The sequence below is a fragment of the Aythya ferina genome, assembly GCF_964211825.1.
Source record: "Aythya ferina genome assembly, chromosome: 11".
Classification (NCBI taxonomy): domain Eukaryota; kingdom Metazoa; phylum Chordata; class Aves; order Anseriformes; family Anatidae; genus Aythya; species Aythya ferina.
Window position 1 is genome coordinate 2,919,248 of NC_140307.1, and position 17,511 is coordinate 2,936,758.

General features: G+C 51.6%; 1 protein-coding gene across 2 annotated transcripts in view; it reads left to right on the top strand.

Moving 5' to 3' along the window:
* Positions 1-17,511, top strand: part of IGDCC3 (immunoglobulin superfamily DCC subclass member 3) — a 79,670-nt gene that overhangs the window by 42,988 nt on the left and 19,171 nt on the right. For both annotated transcript variants that reach the window (XR_014696993.1, XM_084532772.1), the window contains exons 3-6: positions 2,355-2,499; positions 4,880-5,010; positions 8,874-9,011; positions 14,729-14,887. Coding sequence is in view for 1 of the 2 variants with exons in the window: in XM_084532772.1 (XP_084388898.1) it covers positions 2,355-2,499; positions 4,880-5,010; positions 8,874-9,011; positions 14,729-14,887 (573 nt within the window). In the remaining variant the exon portion in view is untranslated. The remainder of the gene's footprint in view (positions 1-2,354; positions 2,500-4,879; positions 5,011-8,873; positions 9,012-14,728; positions 14,888-17,511) is intronic.

Genomic DNA, 17,511 nt, shown 5'->3' on the forward strand with positions numbered 1-17,511 from the left:
ATTTATTTTTAAAATTATTCTGGCCATTAGCACAGAGATCAGATGCGGCTCCCTGGCTGCTGGCCAGCCCCACCGGGCTGGTGTGGGCTGAAACAAGAGCATCCAGCTAAAAACAGGAGCCCCGGCGTTTTCTTCTGGAAGATGAGCGCCAAACGGGAGCGAGCACTCCTGGATGGGTTTGTTGCAGTCAGCTGCAGCTCGTGTAAAAATCTTACGGGGATCAGCAGAGATCGAGACCCTCTGAGCATTGCCCTGCCGTGCTCCTGTCCCTTTCCCCTTCTCCCCCCATGATTTATGTCCTGGCTGAGCGCGGTGCCCAGGTAATCGCTCGCCTTCAACTTTTGGCGCTGCTTTACAGGAGGTGCCACGAAAGCCTTTGTCTGTGCAACTGTAAATAAACTCGTAAAGCCGTGTTAAAAATAGCGTTTTGTAGCTCGGCGCATGAATATTTAATGCATCTTCTGCAAACCAGCTGGTCTTGGCAAGGGTCACAGTGTTTCCTAGGCGTTTAACATAAAACTGTGCTTCAAAGCCACATTATAGGGTCGTTGAAGAGTAATATTTTACTTAACATCCTCATAACTGAATTATTTATAACTGCCCATGTTTTATTCATGATAAATATTAATACTGGTGTCTTTAAGAGGAGAGGTTATCGCTGCAGTTTTACCTAGAAGAGGTGATATTGTGGAAAGAAAGGGGCGGCGATGAATTCTGCAGCCGGCAGAGCAGCGTCTGTGCTGGGGCTGCTCTCATTCACACCTCCCTCTTCTTATCAACCCTGTCAGCCACCAAAAAACCTCGGCACTGAGCATCTGGACCTTTGAAAGGAATTTTCCTGCAGGCGTCTGAATCCCAGCTTTTTTTTTTTTTTTCCCTTTTGCTTTATTAACGAGCTTTGTGCCATTCTTGTTAATTCTAGGATTCGTTTCTTGGTGAGAGCCCATCAGCTTTGGGCTCAGGATGCTCGCCCTGACCTGGACCTCCGAGGGGCAGCCTCGACATATTCTGCAGCTCCCTCGAGCCCCCGTGCCGTGGGGACCCCCGGCCACCCCATGGCTATCAGCAGCCCCCATTAATTTGGCGAGGGGATTGCCTGGTTTGAGGGCTGCCAGGAAAACACCCCAGCTGCCTTTGGGCTCGAGCCCACATGGCTGGGTGCTCTGGGCCACGAACAGTCCCATTTCCAGGCTGAATCTGTAAAACCAGGGTAAATTGCCATTGCTCTGCCCCTTACTGGAGGGAATATTGCGTTCCCTTTCATCCTGGGAAAGCCAGATAGGTTTGTGCTCGGTCTTTTCGCCTTGTGCTGCCGCGTGCACCCGTGGCATCCTGCCTGGAGCATGGCGCAGGGCTCTGCCAACCCAAAAACCCCGACGTGGGACCGTGGGCACGTTTTTAGAGCTGCAAACCCTTCCCAACCCCACGGCCGTGCCGGGGCTTCGCCGCGCCTTGTGCCATCAGCTTAACAAACCCGTGGCGAGCGGGCTGGGAGCGCCGGGTCGGGGAGCAGCGCGGGTTAATGCACCACATATTTAATGTATGATTGCTAATGGCCCCCTCCCAGCTGCCCGAGCCCGACTGGAGCTTGCAGCTGAGTGATTCAGCTGCCCTGACACACACGCAGCTTGTCCCGAAGCCCAGGTACATTCATTGCTCCTGGCGCGTGTAAAAGGGGACGAGGCTTTCTCGCTGGGGAGAGGCATCATCGGGCTGGGCTGGCGGAGCAGGGGGGCTCTCTTGGAGTTTATTTTATATGATAATGCGAGAGATCTTCCCGTGGATGCGGCGCTGTAAATGAATCACGAGCTAAATAACCACCGGGATGTTTATTAGCCTCGAATATGTTTATTGCCGAGTCAACAGGCAGCACCTTCCAATTAATTAATAGTAATAATTACTGTATTATTTATGGAGCTCTACCAGCGTGCCAGAGCCTTTCTGCACGGTGCTCGCAGCTGTGGCTGTGCTGAAACGGGTTCACTTTGTGTTTTTTTCTGTGCTCAGCTCTGTGTTCACCCTGAGTGGGGTTTATCCTTTACCGGGGGTTGGTCCCAGCCCCAAAAGCTGTGGTGGGATGAGCTGCTGAGCTCTGGCAGCCCGCTCGTGGTGCTGCTGGCAGCCTGGTGCTCTGCAGCGTGGAGATGTGACCATGATTTCCATCGTGCTGCAGGCAGGGCATGCGGTGAGCCGAGCAGAGGTGGGGATCGAGTGCAAACAGCCTGCTCTTCTGCCGGGTGGGTGCCTGAGGGTCCCATTTCCCAGCTCTGGGAAACTTCCTCGGTCCTGCGAGGTTGCTGCCGATGGCTCTCCTTTCACACCTGACCCGTTTTGTCTCTCTCTGTGTCTTCCAGCCATGTCCGACTTCCACGTCCACCCACAGAACGCGGTGGTGGAGGAAGGGGGCGTCGCGAGGTTCCAGTGCCAGATCCACGGCCTGCCCGAGCCCGTCATCCTCTGGCACAAGAACCGCATGCCGGTCAACACGGACAACGAAAGGTAGGACATGCCCAAAGCACGTGCTGCTGTCCTTTCCCTGAGCAGAGTTACCCTCACGGGTCTCCTGCGACATGACTGACCTGGGCTGAGACTCTTGGCCAACATTTCTGTCATGGAAGACTTTAGGTGAATGTTATGGGTTGTGAGGGCTCCTTCTGGCCATGCAGAAAGGCTGCATTTCCCAGGAGAGCTAGATAAACCCTATTAGATGATTTTGGAAGGGGTAGAAACTTTCATTGACCTCCCCCAAGAGGAGGCAGCCCTCCTCCAGGTCGCCCCCCAGCCTGAAGAGCCCCCACAGCAGTCCTAGGAGACCCTGGAGCAACTCCGGCACCCTTCATCCCTCTGCGACTCCCTTTTGAGCACCTCTTCCCACACCACAACCACGACACGGCCTTGCAAGTGGCTCCCAAAACTGAACTACACCACGACCACCAGACCTTCCTTCCCGGGTGTGCTCCCTGAGTGGGTTACAGCAGGGAGGCTCCGCGGACAGCATCCTTCCCTACAGTGTCCTGCAGCGAAGCCCCAGCCGCCCCCCTTCCACAGCCGAGGCCTGGGGCGGCACGTCCTCGCTTCCTGTGTTTGACAGCCTGCTCCCTCCACGTCGGAAACCTCACCGGGCCACGGTTTGATCCTTCGAGCAGGGTACAGGTGGCAGGAAGCCCGTGCTTCGTGCCGGCAGCCTCCGGCGGGCCCAGCTGCAGCTCGGGGGCCGCACGAAAGCGATGGCAGGAGACCAGGTCGCAGCGCGCCCCCATCGCCCGCTGGTGTCTGCCCGTTGGGAATAAGCGAGAGCAGGAAGCCGTAAATATTTTCCTGGAAGCCCCTATTCTTGAAACAGAACCCGCTGGGGTTCTTCGGAGGCAGGAGAAAAACGTGAGGCTTGGAACAATGCCTGACCTTCTCAGCGTCGCGGTGAACTTAGGGTAGGAAGGCCCAAGAGGCCCAGCCTCGCGGTGGAAAACTGCAACTGGCAGGTTTTGTTTTTCCCTGTGTTTTTCGTCTGAGCTTTTTTTAGCCCAGCACAAGGTTAATTCGTCAAACTCGGTCTCCTCTCAAGGCTCCTCAGTCACACGAGTGCTGAGCTGGGGATGTGGCAGGGCAGGGCAGCTGGTACCAGGTGGTATCGGCAGGAGCAAAGGGTGTGGAATTGAGCCTGAGACCAAGACCAAGGAGGAAGAGCCAGATAACCCCAGGCTGTGCCCGTCCTGCTGCATCTCCTCTGGGGCCAGGAGCTCACCCAAGCCCTCGTGGACACGGTCTAGGAGCAGCTTTCCTAGTTTTCAGTGTCCTGATTTTGAACAGGCTTTTTGCAGGAGTAAAGTTGCAGGGGAAGGGTTTTATTGTTAGCTCAGTGGATTAATCTCTGCCACCAGCGGGCCCGGGTGATGAGGGTTGCTCCTCCAACTGAATTGGATTTCTGCATTAATCACGCCCGGTGCATTTCTGCGTATGAAGTGTGGATAAATTTGTATGCCGAGCCTTGCACTCGGAGGCTCTGAAGGCAGAATAATAGCTTTGGAATTGAATCTTCTAATGCTGTGGGCAGATTGTTAACAAAAATGAAGGCTTCTTGTGGTATAATTCATCCAAAACAACGGGCGTTTTAAAGTCCCGGAGAGATTGCAATCAACTTGGGGACGTGTAAGGCTGATTGCTGTCACGCTGCCACCGACACCGCGCGTTTGGCACCCGGCGCAGGGAGCAGGTTATGGGCACTTAACCATATGCTGATCTGGAGCAAGGTATTCTTCATCTTCCCGACGGAAATGGATTATTAACTCATCACGGCGGAACGACAGAGCACCGAGCCATTGAAACACGCAGTTGCCAAGCAACCCGTAATGTATGGACACGTATAGATGTGTGTGTGTGCACGTGTGCTCTAAGTGAGTCTGGTTTGTATATACAAAATATTTATATTGATGTATGCCCACACAGTATCTGTTTTAAAGACACTTTTCCGTGCATTCGAGGTTTTGATGTTGCTTGGGTTTGAGTCCTGTGTTGGACCTGGAGCACACACTTCCCCCGTGCTTGGCCATAGACTCACGTGTCAGCTGTCTTCACACAAAAATGCACTTCCAAAGCTTTTTTCCAAAGCTTTTCCACAAGTTAAATAAGAAGCAGCTACTTTGTAGCCTTCCATCGAAAGCCATCCTTTCCCAAGGATGCATCAGAAGATGAAAAAAGGAATGTAACCTCCATAAAAGAAGAGCAGAAGCTCAAATATCCAAAAAGCAAACAACTGAAAAGCAAACGTGCTGGGGTCTGCATCATCTGGGTGGCAGCAGCTTTTCAGCTGCTTTTTCATCAGCTTGCTTTCCCATCGTGTCCCGCCTTGCAAGTCTTCATTTCTGCTTTTCCCTTCCCGCAGGTACACGCTGCTTCCCAAGGGGGTTCTCCAGATTACGGGGCTGAGGGCAGAGGACAGCGGGATTTTTCACTGCGTCGCTACCAATATTGCTAACGTGAAGTTCAGCCGGGAGGCCAGGCTCACTGTGTCAGGTCAGTACCAGCCCTGACTGCCTTTCCCTCCTCCTGCTGCTCTTCTGGACCAGGACAGTTTAGCTTTGGGCTAATCACACCGAGAAAAGTTCCTCTGTCCAGCAATAGCACGTTCCTCGCTCTGTATTGTTATTAGTTCCTGCCATATTGGTCCATTTAATAGCAGAGAAATCCATCTCTTTGCCTCTAAATTAGTGCCAGTTTCTGGGGAGAGGGAGGATGGTGTGAACATGAGTTACAGCAGCTTTGCTTTAAATAAATTCTTTAGGAAATGCGGAAGATGCATCATCTCCTTATGAGACCTGCCCACTCTGGAAGTAATTGCAGCACACAGGGTGATCAATTATTTATCTAATCGGGGAGTTATGTTCTGTAGGCCTTGAGCATTACCCTGCAGCCAAAGTGGGCTCACCTTTTTTTGGAAGATGAGGAGGAGAAACCCTGAGCACCCCAGGCTGGATTTGGGCTTGGTTCTCCATCTGTATTCCAAGTTATTGGCTGAAAACAGGTTTTCACCTCGGAAAGCTCCAGCTGAAGAAGTGGCAGGACCTTTTAGTCTCTCTCCAGAAACAGGTCCCAAGCCACGTACCTGCTGGTTTTTAGTGTGCTGTGCAAGCAAAGCAAAGCATTTCACACCTACGCTTTGTTCCTGCACAAGTTAGATGTGTTTGGGAGAGCACGCACGGACCCTTTGCATGCAGCCAAGGGTCCTCCTCCTGAGCTGTGCCAGGCTGGCCTCTGCTAAATGGAGAAAAAACATGTGAAACAGGGGAAGCTGAGGAAAAAACGATGCTGTGCACATCGCCTGGTGGGGAAAGCAAGCAGGTTAGCTGGCTCTGAAAGACCTGGGAGCTCCTGCTGCCTGTTAGCTAGCTGTTCTCTTGATCTATGTGAACAGTAGCCACATGCTGGGGGGGAACGTGCAGTGAGTTACCGACGTGCTGAAGTTCTTTGTGTCAGTTTTCTGCCCTGAGTTATTGTTCCTGGCGGGGCAGAAAGTGCTGGTTGTTGTCAGCTGACCATCCCTCATCCCGAGTGGATATTTTCCAGGTTTCCTGTCTGTGCAGCGCTTGTGGTTTTTCTCTTCCTTAAGGCAGTCGGGCGATGAATACGGGCACGGTGTGTAAGTGTGTAAGTGTCTGAAGGGCTTGGCCCGTGCTTCAGTCACTGTGTGTGAGCAGAGCTGCAGGAACCACACGCTTGCACGCTCTCAACCTGTTGCAAACACCTTACCCTCTTCAGACGAGGGTTCCCTGGCTGGGACAGCAACCTGAGCAGTTGTTTGACCTGCAGAAAGCCTCCCTGGGGTGGGAGAGGAGGAGGAGGAGGAGGAGGCTGGCTGCTGCAGGGGAGGAAGGAGCCTGCCCGCAGCACTTCCCTCCTTCTCCCAGCACAGATCTGTCTTCCAGCCCTACTGATTGATTATTTTCAAGTGCCTGCTTAGCGGAGCTGCTCCCAGGGGGCCGCCTGCCTCTCTGCACTGACACCTTTTCAGCACGAGCCGCGTCTCTCTCTGCTGCTGTCCTTTTGATCAAGATCTAACAGCCCGTGCCAGCGATGCTCCCATCCCTCCTAGAGTGCCTGACGGTGCCGGGGACCTCCCCACCCTCGCCAGGATTGCTGCTGGCAGAGCCCCCAGGGACTGCCTGCATCATTAGAGGCTTCTTCCCTTTCAAAATAAATCCCCCCCAGCTTGCCCAAACCCCCGTCGTGCTCCTCCAGCAGCACTCACCTACTGAGAACCCCTCGTTTTGTCACTCCTCCCTTCCTGCCCTTGCTCCAAAGAGTGTCCTGGTAGGAGAAGGAAACCTCCCCAATGCTCAGGGGGCAGCTGCATCCTTCCTGGGTCACCGTCCCTTCTGGGGACCTGCAGGAGCTGCCACTGCCACCAGCATCGGGCTCGGCAGCGGTGGAAGTGCAGGTCCCAGAGATGGGCAAGGTTTGCCCAAACTCAGGGAGCTGATCCCACACCCAGGAACCCGCCTGCATATTGAGGAGCGTAAATCAAAGCGTGTGATTTTTGTTGTTGGCCAAACAGGGAGTTTTATAAATCCTGCTCTGCTCCCAGCTCCCGTCTGCCGATCTTCTTGGGTGACCTTGGGCATTTCATTTCATTTTTCAGCGTTTTGAAATACTGCAATCAGTGTATAATACGATGATAATATCGTGTTATTCTAAGCGTGGACGTTTACCATTGTGATACAGAACAATAAATTTACATGGCTTTTAGAGGCACGCCGAGGTACCGAGGGGGGGGGTATTGTTTTTCAGATCCCTTGGGGTTAAGCAGCCGGTCATATGAATTTATCGTGCATTCTGCTTCTCATCAAAAAATCTGCATTTTATGGCTCGCGGTGAAATGCGTTCGGCGAGAGTCAGCTCTTAAGTCACGCCGACACGGTGATTTTTCTTGGATTTTGCCCATTTTAGACGCAGCCTCGGGGTGGCTTTGTCGCTCCCCGAGCAGCCCCCGGAGGGCTGGTTAACCCGCGAGCCGCTCGGATCCGTGCTGTGTGATCCTCCTGCTGCCACCCTCGTTTCAGCCCCTGAGGTGCTGCGAGAGGGTGATGTTAAAAAGCATGGGGAGAGCCCTCGCAGGTCGTTTTTGGGGCATCGATTTGCTTTTTAACAAGCTTTTGGGAATGTCGGTGTCCAGGAGGCGGTACGGGGTGGATCCTACAGCGAAGCCCTGCTGGTGGCAGGGCTCTGCTCCAGCCTCCCCCGTGCCCCAGTCTTGCTCGGGGGAGAAGAGCAGCCCAAGTATTCCTCTCTGCAGGTGCACGGAGCATTTTTTTGCCAGCAGCAGCTGTCAGATTGTTTAAATTCCTTAAACACTGCTTGACCTCGGCATTTCTGGCGTGCAACCCAGATCTCATCAGCAAGGGAGAGCATAAAGGGAGAAGGCTAATGCAGAGGTTGTTGTCTCCTGCTGATGGAGAATTGAGAATATCTCATTTTCCTCTGCTTCTGCTCCCCAAAAACTGGAGTGGAGGCTAAAGGGAGCTTTGGCCCAGGGGTAAGGCACTTTCTGGTGGCTCAGGAGATGCAGGTTCAGCTGTGCTGTACCTGACACGGGATGATAGTTTGGTCCTTGCAGTCTCCTTTTGTCCAGTGAAATGCGGTTGTCTAGTTTCCAGTGTCCTCGTGCCAGAGCTTTATTTTTATGGGTTTATTTTATGGGTCCGTGCATCATCTTGTGTGACGGGTTTCAATCTCGGCTGCTGCCTGTTGGTGCTACCGCAGTGCAAATAAACAATTTCCGGAGTTTCCTCTCAAAAAGATCCCCAGCAGGAGACAGAGACTGCCACCTGCACTTCCGTCTGTGTCCCAGGGCAGGGTTTTTGGAGCAAATGACACCAGCAGCAACAGAGGAGGCTTGCACGGAGGTAAATTTATGCATTATGGAGCACACAGATTAATTAGCAAACCGAGATGCTGCAAGGTGAAGCAGCTCTTTCATTTATTTGCATAATGTCTGTGTAAGTCTGCACAAGCTGTCCTGTAGCTTGTGTCCTCCCTGCAAACCACATCCAACCTGCAGGTCTGCTCACTGCAGCTCGCAGCAAGGTTTCTTCCCTGTGCTGCCCCATACGTGGGTGCTACGAGCAGTGCCTGGGGCTGGGTGTGGCTGACTTTTCCCCAGAAATAGCAGCACACACTTAAAACACATTCAGAAAATGCAACAGCCTCCCAAATACCGTGCTCCCTCTGTTTCACGTGCATCTCAGATTTATTGGGGATTACACCAAACGCCTCATCATTACCTAGAGGATGAGCAAAGCCCTCTGTGGCTCCTCCATTCAACAAGGGAGGATGTCCCGAGGTCCCAGGGATGCCTTCTAACAGTGATGCTGTCCTTGCAGGCTCTCACTCCACTGTTTACAAGGACCCCATGATTCTCGTCGGACCGGAGAACCTGACGCTGACGGTGCACCAGACCGCGGTGCTGGAGTGCATCGCCACCGGCAATCCCCGGCCCATCGTCTCCTGGAGCCGCCTGGGTAAGCCCGAGGATTCCTTCCTCCTCTCCATCGCCACCACGGAGGAAATTGGTGATGCCAGGGACTGTCCCACGCAACAAGTGATCCACCCTTTCCTTTCCTACGGGGATTAATTGTAGGCTGGAAGTGCTTTTTATCGTGTCTGCGCTCAGTTTTTTTTCTCCCTGCCGAGATCGTGTGTTTAGCGGTTAGAGAAGTGGGCTGGTTAAACCCGTAGATGTTTCCTGAAAGGTGATAATTTTAGCGTTCCCTGAGTGACAGCGTCTTCTTCAGCTGCATCAAAAACATCACCACTGTTGGCCCAGAGAAGCAGAAGCGCACACAAACACGTCTTCCACGTGAAACAGACTTGAAAGAAACTCTCTGCCTGTTCAGAGAGTTGGAAAAAATCTTAGGGGGCAGAGAGAGCTTAAGGTGGCGTGTCTGAAGCTCTGAAAATACAGATGCTTGCTGCTGGGGTCAGTGATGGTTTTTAATCAGCATGGAAACCAGAGCCAGGGTCTGATGGCATCACACAAGCAAAGTGCAGTTTCTCCCTGTCCAAAAGCAAGGGCTCTTTTAGGCTTATACCGTGATAGTAGCTCAGAAAATACTTGGTGCGGAGCAACACTTCCACTTCCCAACAGAAATCTGCGCCGAGCAAAGAGCTGACGGCTTTTCATTTATCTTCTGGAGCTCATAACCGTGTGAGCACGCTGTGGGGTTGGGCTCAGTTAGCATTTCCCAAGCCCTGGTGCTCTGCGGGGTCACGTTGTTTTTCGAAGCTAATCTCCCCGAGTCACCCGAGGTGGCTGTGAAGCACGAGCAGGGATAATCCTGCCCCATAAAGCAGCGCTGGGTGCAGGGCTTTGCCCCCGTGGCTCTCCAAGGGCCGTGCTAATGGGGTCTGGCCTGGCTCACGGGACGGTGACTTCCCACTCAGAGCCATCTGCAGGGGACAAGGACACGCATCCAGCAGCACTCACACTGTTTCTCCACGCTTCCCCTCCAGCTTGCTTCCTCTGGTGGCTTATAAAATCAACTTGTGTCTGCTACCTTCTTATTTTTCCTCCAGAGCCATAACCATCAGATTGATGCTGTTTTAAAAATTCCCCAGACGAGCTGTATCACTGTTTTGGCTCTCTTGGACACAAGGCAGCTCTACGTTAGAGCTCAACTATAATAAACTACGTTATAATTGCCTTAATTATAAGTGCTTATTACCTTCTTCAAAACACTTGTCTCTAAAGAGCAGTGCAGTAATGAAGATGTAATAGCTTCGTGCTATGGTTGCCTGGATGGCGTGAGCTCAGCATTGCCTTCCACCAAAAATAAATACCCTCCCCACGTGGCCTTGCAGCAAAGCAGCAGATTTAGAGCTCCGAAGTGGCAAAGAGACCCCGTTATTTTCCCTCCCCTTCAGCGTGAAGGTTTCCTGCCCAAAGAATCACACGGTCTCGTTTCTTATTACACCAATCTGACCAGTGATGGGGCTTACAGGCTGTCAGGTGAGTTTGTGGGCCTGTCACCTCTTGGTAGTGATTTCAGAAGCCGTGTCTGTGTCATCTGGAGGTGGGAGAGGGGTTATGTTGGACAGGGAGGCTCTTCAAGCATCTGTCCTCTACAGGTGGCTTCCTCCCCTATGAGGGTCTCCTTCCTCAGGTTCTTCTGGCAGACTTGGTTCAGCTTAAATAACCAATTTTATTTTTTTTCCCAATGTAATTTTCCAACTTACCTTGCAAAAAAGCCTTCATCCACTCCAAGAAATAATAAAATCCATGGCCACAATGTCTTAAAGAGGCACAATAATTAAAATGTAAAGCTCACTTCTGTGTGAACATCTCTCTTGCTTGCTCGAGGGAAACCTCAACCACGGTGTTGCCATTACACCAGGTCTGTGCACAGGGCTTGTTGCCATTTTGGAGTATCTGTTTGAACCCTTTCGCTCACAGTTTTGACGTTGTGGCATTTCTTCTATCAGAAAGGAGCAAAGAACAATTTTGCTTTTTCAGCTTTCAGTTGCAAGGGAAAGCAACATTTGCACTTTTTGCTTTGGCTTTGCGAAAACCTGGCGGGTCTTCAGGGGGAGAGGCAGCTATATTTTGCTTAAAGGAAATCATTCCGATTCTGGGCCGGTTTTTGAGTGTCACACAATCAATTTTGAATTTAATTTCCTTGGGAATATGTTGTAGCCCCTGACCACAAACAGAATTCCTGTGTCTCGCAGCGCATGAAATGTCAACATTCATTAGGGAGCAGGCTCTGAGAGAAATGTAAAATCATTAAGGGTTTGTTCAGGGGAGATAGGGCTTTTCCTTTCAGAGCTACGCACTTCAGGCAGGGACCTGTATGTGTGCACAAATGAATATCCCGGGCACTTACTGCAAAGCCTTTTGAATGAATGACGATTTTAATGTATCCTTACCCTTTAAGTGACAGGCCACTGAGCTGGCCTCCATAAAAGGTACCAGGGCAGAATAATACACTATTTAGAGAGATATAGAAAAGTGAGGCGAAAAAGAAAAGACAGTGATTATCTGATAGCGTTATACAGAAGTTGTCAGAAAGGGTCGCACAATGGGAAGGAAATTACTAAAGAGGGAGCCATTCAAAAAGTAAACCATGCAACAATTGCAGGAGCCAATTAATTGGTAACTTATTGGACACAGAAGCTTGCAATAGATGGCTGACTGGTTGACAGGAGCGCCGTTCCTGTAAGTGTTTAGAAATAATAGAGTAAATTTCACCACTTCACATCCTGAATAGTCAACTGTTGCAATGTACTCTAAATATGCTAATCCGCCGTGCCCGGTGTCGGACAGAGCAGGAGACCCATGCGTCTCAAAAGTGGAAGGCTACTATGGCACAATACAAAGAATTCACAAAAGACCTAAATGATCAACATTAGAAAGTTGTTACTTTCTTTCTGCTCGCTCCTTCCAAAAGAAAGGCGTTGGTGTTGTTGCATATTCATATCGCCCGGCACGTTTTCTCGGGGCCCCGTAATTGGTGCCGCTGTGCCAATCACCGGCTGAGCAGGCGGAGAGCGGGCTCCAGAAAGCATCACATACACCTAGGAAAAGAAATAACGGGGCTCCCAAGCCCCGGACTTCACCCCAAAGGGAAACCTGGAGACCTCTGCTTGTTCAGAGCTGGGTGTTATTTGAGAGCATCTCCCACTTGGAGAACAGTCTGATTTATTAATCAGTCACCAGTGGCTCTTCACAACCAGCTGAACCTTCATTCCTCTTCAGCTGGGGACTGAGATGATCTGGCAGATATTTCTCCCTAAACTGGCTTGTTCTTGGGCCTCCAGTCTTCTGCTTTTGACTTCATAAAAAGGGGAAGGTCATAGTAAGTGAGCAAATTTCAAGCCTGCGTGGGTCCGGAGAGCTTTGGGGACTCAGAAACAGAGTTAGCTTTTGCAGCCTTTTGGATCTCCACCATGGACTAGGTGATGGAAAGCAGTGCCAGAAAGGTGGGTTTGTGGGGTCTGAATCCCTTGATCCAAGCCACTCAGTCCTTCCTGTAAGCAAAACAGGGTTAAAAAGTGCAGATGTTTCTCTAGAAACCCTTTCCAGGATTTATTGGAAAGCAGCAATGGAGCGAGAAGCCTGTGGGCTGATCTGGCACAGTGATCCTGTCCGGCTGCTGGAGGTGGTCATGCTCCCCAAATCAGATGGCAGTCCCCTTGGGATTTCTGAGCACAGAGGGCTTTGTTCTTCAGGGAAATGAAAGATGCTTGGCTGACAGGAGACGTTTCTTCAGAGCATCACCCCCGTAATTAATAGTTGGAGCTGGAGAGACAACGGAGGATGTACAGGTATTTGGCCTGTGCAGTGTACCTGCTGCAGGCTGGGTCTTTTGTGCTTAAATTATGTAGCACATTGTAAATAGTACAGTAAATCTGCTGACATTCAAGTCACATTTCTGTGGTATTTCTTAAGGCAACGATGTGATGGAGCATCCAGGTAGGGACACTTCCCATCTTTCACTGATCCCGTCCCTCCCTCGAGAGGGAGATTTGATTTTTACACCTATTGTAAATACAGGCTTGCTAAAGGTCTGACTTAAGAGATGAAATCAAGTTCAATTTGAATTTAATTCAGGCCTCTTTACACTTCAGTTCAAATGATGTTTGAAGGAAATGGTTCCTTCTTATTGCTCATTAAATGCGGGACAGGTCATGTTTTACTGTCCTTTTTATGACTAAGCCATTTACTGCTGCAGTGGCTTGGCCAGCTATGTGATCGTTTAATCATTTAATGACATTGTTTTTCTCTCTCTAGAAGACCCAAGCATTTTTCTTTGCAATGCAAATAATGAAGTGATCTGGCATTGCCTGCCTAATGAAGCAAGGAATCCTTCAAGTCTAAAAAATTCCTGAAAAACAATGCAGAGAGCGTGGCAGGAGAAGTGTTGAGGGAGTGCAGGGTAGCTTTCAGTCCCCGTTTTGCCAGTGTTTCCTAGCACAATGCTGCAAACACCTTCTGTTGCAAAACCACAACTTTGTTTCTCACAGTCTGGAGAGCCAGGTCCGTTTTTGGGTACGGCAGAAGCTCTGAAAGAAATCCTTGGGGATAACGGGGTGGCTTTTTTCCTTTTACCAAGCCCAACTTTGAAGTGTCTCTGCTGCTGCTGGGGAGCACACGTGTGGCAGTCCCTTGGGATGTTCAGATGGGGCAATCACTAAGGCTGGTTCTTGCCTCTCCATTTCTGTGAGCTCCTTAAACTGCTCCTGGAGCAAACGTGAGAGAGGAACTGGATTGCTGCTTCCCAGCTGATGAACGTGTGCTCTCCTTAACTGCTCCTCCAGCAAAAGTGCTCCCTGCCCTGCCCCTCTGCTCAGACACCCTGACACATGCTAGGATTGATTTAGAGCTGCCTTTGTCAGGCAGTGTCTTAAAACACAAACCAATGAAACAATAAAAAGCAATAGCCTGATACTAATGAAACACATTGTAATTAGAGCTGGCTGGGAATTCTCCAGTGAAAAGAGGCTTTGATGGAAAAAGGCGAATTCTCTGATACTGCTATTTCATGGTAAGCACTTCAAGTGCTTCAAAACCTTGTGCTGGAGTCCAGCGTCAGAGCTGGGCTCCTTGGCTCTGGGCTCTTCTGTGTGTTCAGGAGCGAAGGAGCTGAAAACCCAGTGTTCACATAGCTTCCAAAAGCAATGAGACAGATCCATCAAGGTTCAGCAGACAAAAAAGCACCACTTCTAGCCCAGGAAATCCCCAAGCCATAAACTGCTCGTGGCAGGGAGGGTGCAGCAGGGACGTACTGCTGTGGGGTGGCTGCTCTCCTTCCCAGAGCATCTACCTCTGTTGGCAACGGGCTGTTGAGCTGGCTGGATCCTTGGTCAGCCCGATGTATCAATGGCTCACGGAAATTGATATGATTTCTTTTGGCTGTACTGCTTTATTGGAAAGCGTTCTGGGAGCTTCATCTTAACCTGGGCATGTTAAAGCTTCCAAATTTCCTGCGATGGTGCCTTAGTTTTCCAAGCACAGAGTGTGGTTTCGGGCAAACGCTTAGCTGAGGATCCTGGTTTCCTCCAGAAGGCAGCTCTGCTAAGAGCATCGGCTAAAACCCGTTGACTTTACCTGGCAAATCCCAGTGACAGAGCACGGTGCCACTCCATAAGGACTTGAATCAAACCTCACCAAGGACTGTGCGCTGGGGCACTTCACACGAAGGCTCAGGATGTGACCCTTACCCTCTTCTCCCTCTTTCAGACGGCCGCCCGATTGGTGTGGAGGGGATCCAGGTGCTGGGCACGGGAAACCTCATGATCTCGGACCTCACCGTGCAGCATTCGGGCATCTACGTGTGCGCCGCCAACAAACCCGGCACGCGGGTGCGACGGACCGCGCAGGGCCGGCTCGTGGTGCAAGGTGAGCAAAAAGGGGCTGGCAGAGGGACGATGCCCGCTTTGCTGTGCCCTTTGCACGGTCTCTGCCTGCCTCCTGGGCTCTGTGATGGGTTGGTGTGGGCTTCTCTGATGGTGTCGGACAAAGCACTTCTTTCCTACACGTGGTTTTGTGTAGAAAAGAGCCAAACAGGTGAGTGGTGACCAAGTATCATTGAACTGAGGTCTCAGCTGCTGGGTGGCAGTGGCTGCCCACCTCCTCGAGGTATTTGGCTCGACAGCACGGGCTGAATTAGTCAGCCAAATCACCTCTTACCCTCTGCATGGCTCTTAGTGATGTGGGGATGTGGGCACTGTTCTCATACGGGATGCCTCTGCATGATGGACATCACAGCTGCAGTGACACTGAGCAGTGGATCTCACTCAGAGTATTTCTCCCTGACCTAAAGTGGCCCAAGTAAGTCTAAAACCATTTCCAGGAAGACAGCAAGACCCTTTGCTGTAGCAGTTGACGCTGCATCCGAGCTCTTTGCTCCAATGTAGGTAAAGCAGGAGTGTGGGCTGCTCCCCTTCCCCACAGCAACTGCCCAGAAATGTCACTTGTAGAGGGTGATTCAGCCCAGAGCAGAGATCGGCACTCAAGAAACCAAGCAAATCCCCTCCACATGCTCCGTGCGACCAGTCTCCATGGTGAGGGGAGCCAGGCAAGTATTTCAGAAGGCAAACCCAGCTGGCAGCGTGCTCTGAATGGCAGTAATCCGCCCCTGATTACAGGCACTCACCTCCTCTTCAAGCTAGTCCACTTAAAGCATCTCGCGCTCTCATCAGTTCACTCATTAACTATTGACTGATGATATCCTGAATCTAAAATTATACACCTCCTGCCGGAGCAGGCTAATTGAACCTTTCATGCTGGTGATGGGGAAAGTGCCCTGCTCCAGCCCTGACGCTCACCTGACAGGTCCTGGGAGCCTGTGCAGAGGCTGCGGTCCCTGGGTGCTGGCATCCCTCTTCCCTTTTACCTTGGCAGCATCAGGGAGTGATGCAGGAAGAGAATTTGTACCGGGCTGCATGCTCCTGCTGAGTCCCAGGTGCTAGCAGGAGGGGAAAAGTTGCTGTTTCTTTTGCTGCTGCATTTTTGGGTGAGCAGTGCAATGAGGGGGTCTCCCCGCTGTCCCGGGGGTCCCCTTGTTAAGAGAAACAGAGCCCAGGCATTGCGAGCAACCTGGTAGTACTGAGACAAACCCTTCAGAGCTGCTGCAGGATGGCTTTGCACGTGCTGCATGCAGCTGAGGCCGTGAACCCAAAGGCAAAGCTGATGTCCAGCTATCAGGCGGGCAGAGCCGAAAAAAATTCCTTGAAAAATCGATGAAGCTGTAAAAATGCAGCTATTGAATGCTGTTGGCTGCTTCAGTTAGCAGTTGGGTGAGAGGGGAGAGGGTAGCACAACTTCTCATCGCTACTGATCAGCAGTTTTCAGGCTCTTTGGAGAGCTGACCTTCACCCCCCAGCGGCTGCCCTAGAGCTGAAGTTCATTTGGGACAGGATTTCTGTGGATTTTCGCCTGGAAAACCAGGATAAGAATTTGTCCTCAAAACTGGAAAAGGAAAATGGAAGAATCGGAAAAGGAAAGGGTCATCAGAGCCCTTCAGTGTGGGAGGGAGTTGCTTCTGTGATCAGGATGAGTGGGAGCGGTATGGAGAAATGCAGCCAGGAGCTGAACCCGTGCTGCCATCCACGAAATGTCCCTGTTTTGGGGGCCTGGCCGTCCCCAGGGGAGCAGCTGGACTCATCGCAGGTTTTCTCCCCCCTCCCTCTGAAGCAGCTTCTCCCTCTGAAGCTCGTTTTGCCGGAATTTTCCAGCTGAGAGGTACAAATGAGTGCTGGTAGGTTTGTGTGGGAAGAAAACCCCGATAATGACTGACACGGGAGACCGGGGGGGGGGGGTTATCTTTGTGGAGCCGTCAGCGATGCAAATTACATCCGAAAAAGGGAAGAAAAGCAAAGAGGAGGCCAGCAAAAGCCTGGCTGGAGAGGAAGTGAGCACGGGGCTGGGACAATGGGAGCGCCCTCAAAGCATTGCCAGGCCAGGTACTTGCTGCCTTTATGCAGGGCCCTTGAAGTGCCCAGAGGCACAAATTCACTTGCCCCCATGCCTTTTGAAGGAGGCAGAGTTTTATAATGTGGGAAAGACGGGCAGAAAGAGCCATATTTCCTGCTGTAAGGAGTTAGCTGGGGCTGAGAGCACGGCCTCCCTCCTGCTGCCACCTCCACCCCACTGCGGGCTGTTAGTGGTGGTCCTCACCCTATAACAGCATCCCCAGAGGTGTCCCCATCGCAGGGCTCTGCTCTCACTCCAGCCTTACCCGTCGCAGCCTCTCCTTCAGATCATCTGATTATCTTCCTGGGAATTCCTCCTCCCTCCAGAGGATAAGGCCTCAATCCCCCGCTCCCTCCCTCCCTGCCCTCCCCTGGCCGTTTAGGCTCCTTTGATCTCTTTTTGTGAGGCTCTCCCAGAAGAAAGTTGCCATTTTTCTCTTTAAGATCCCGGCGCAGCCATTTGAATATGGCTTTGTGCCGGGCTGCGAATGAAAAAAGCCTCGCGGGGGGAGCCGAGGAAGGGCCCGAGTGCTGAAGGGAGCCAGGCCG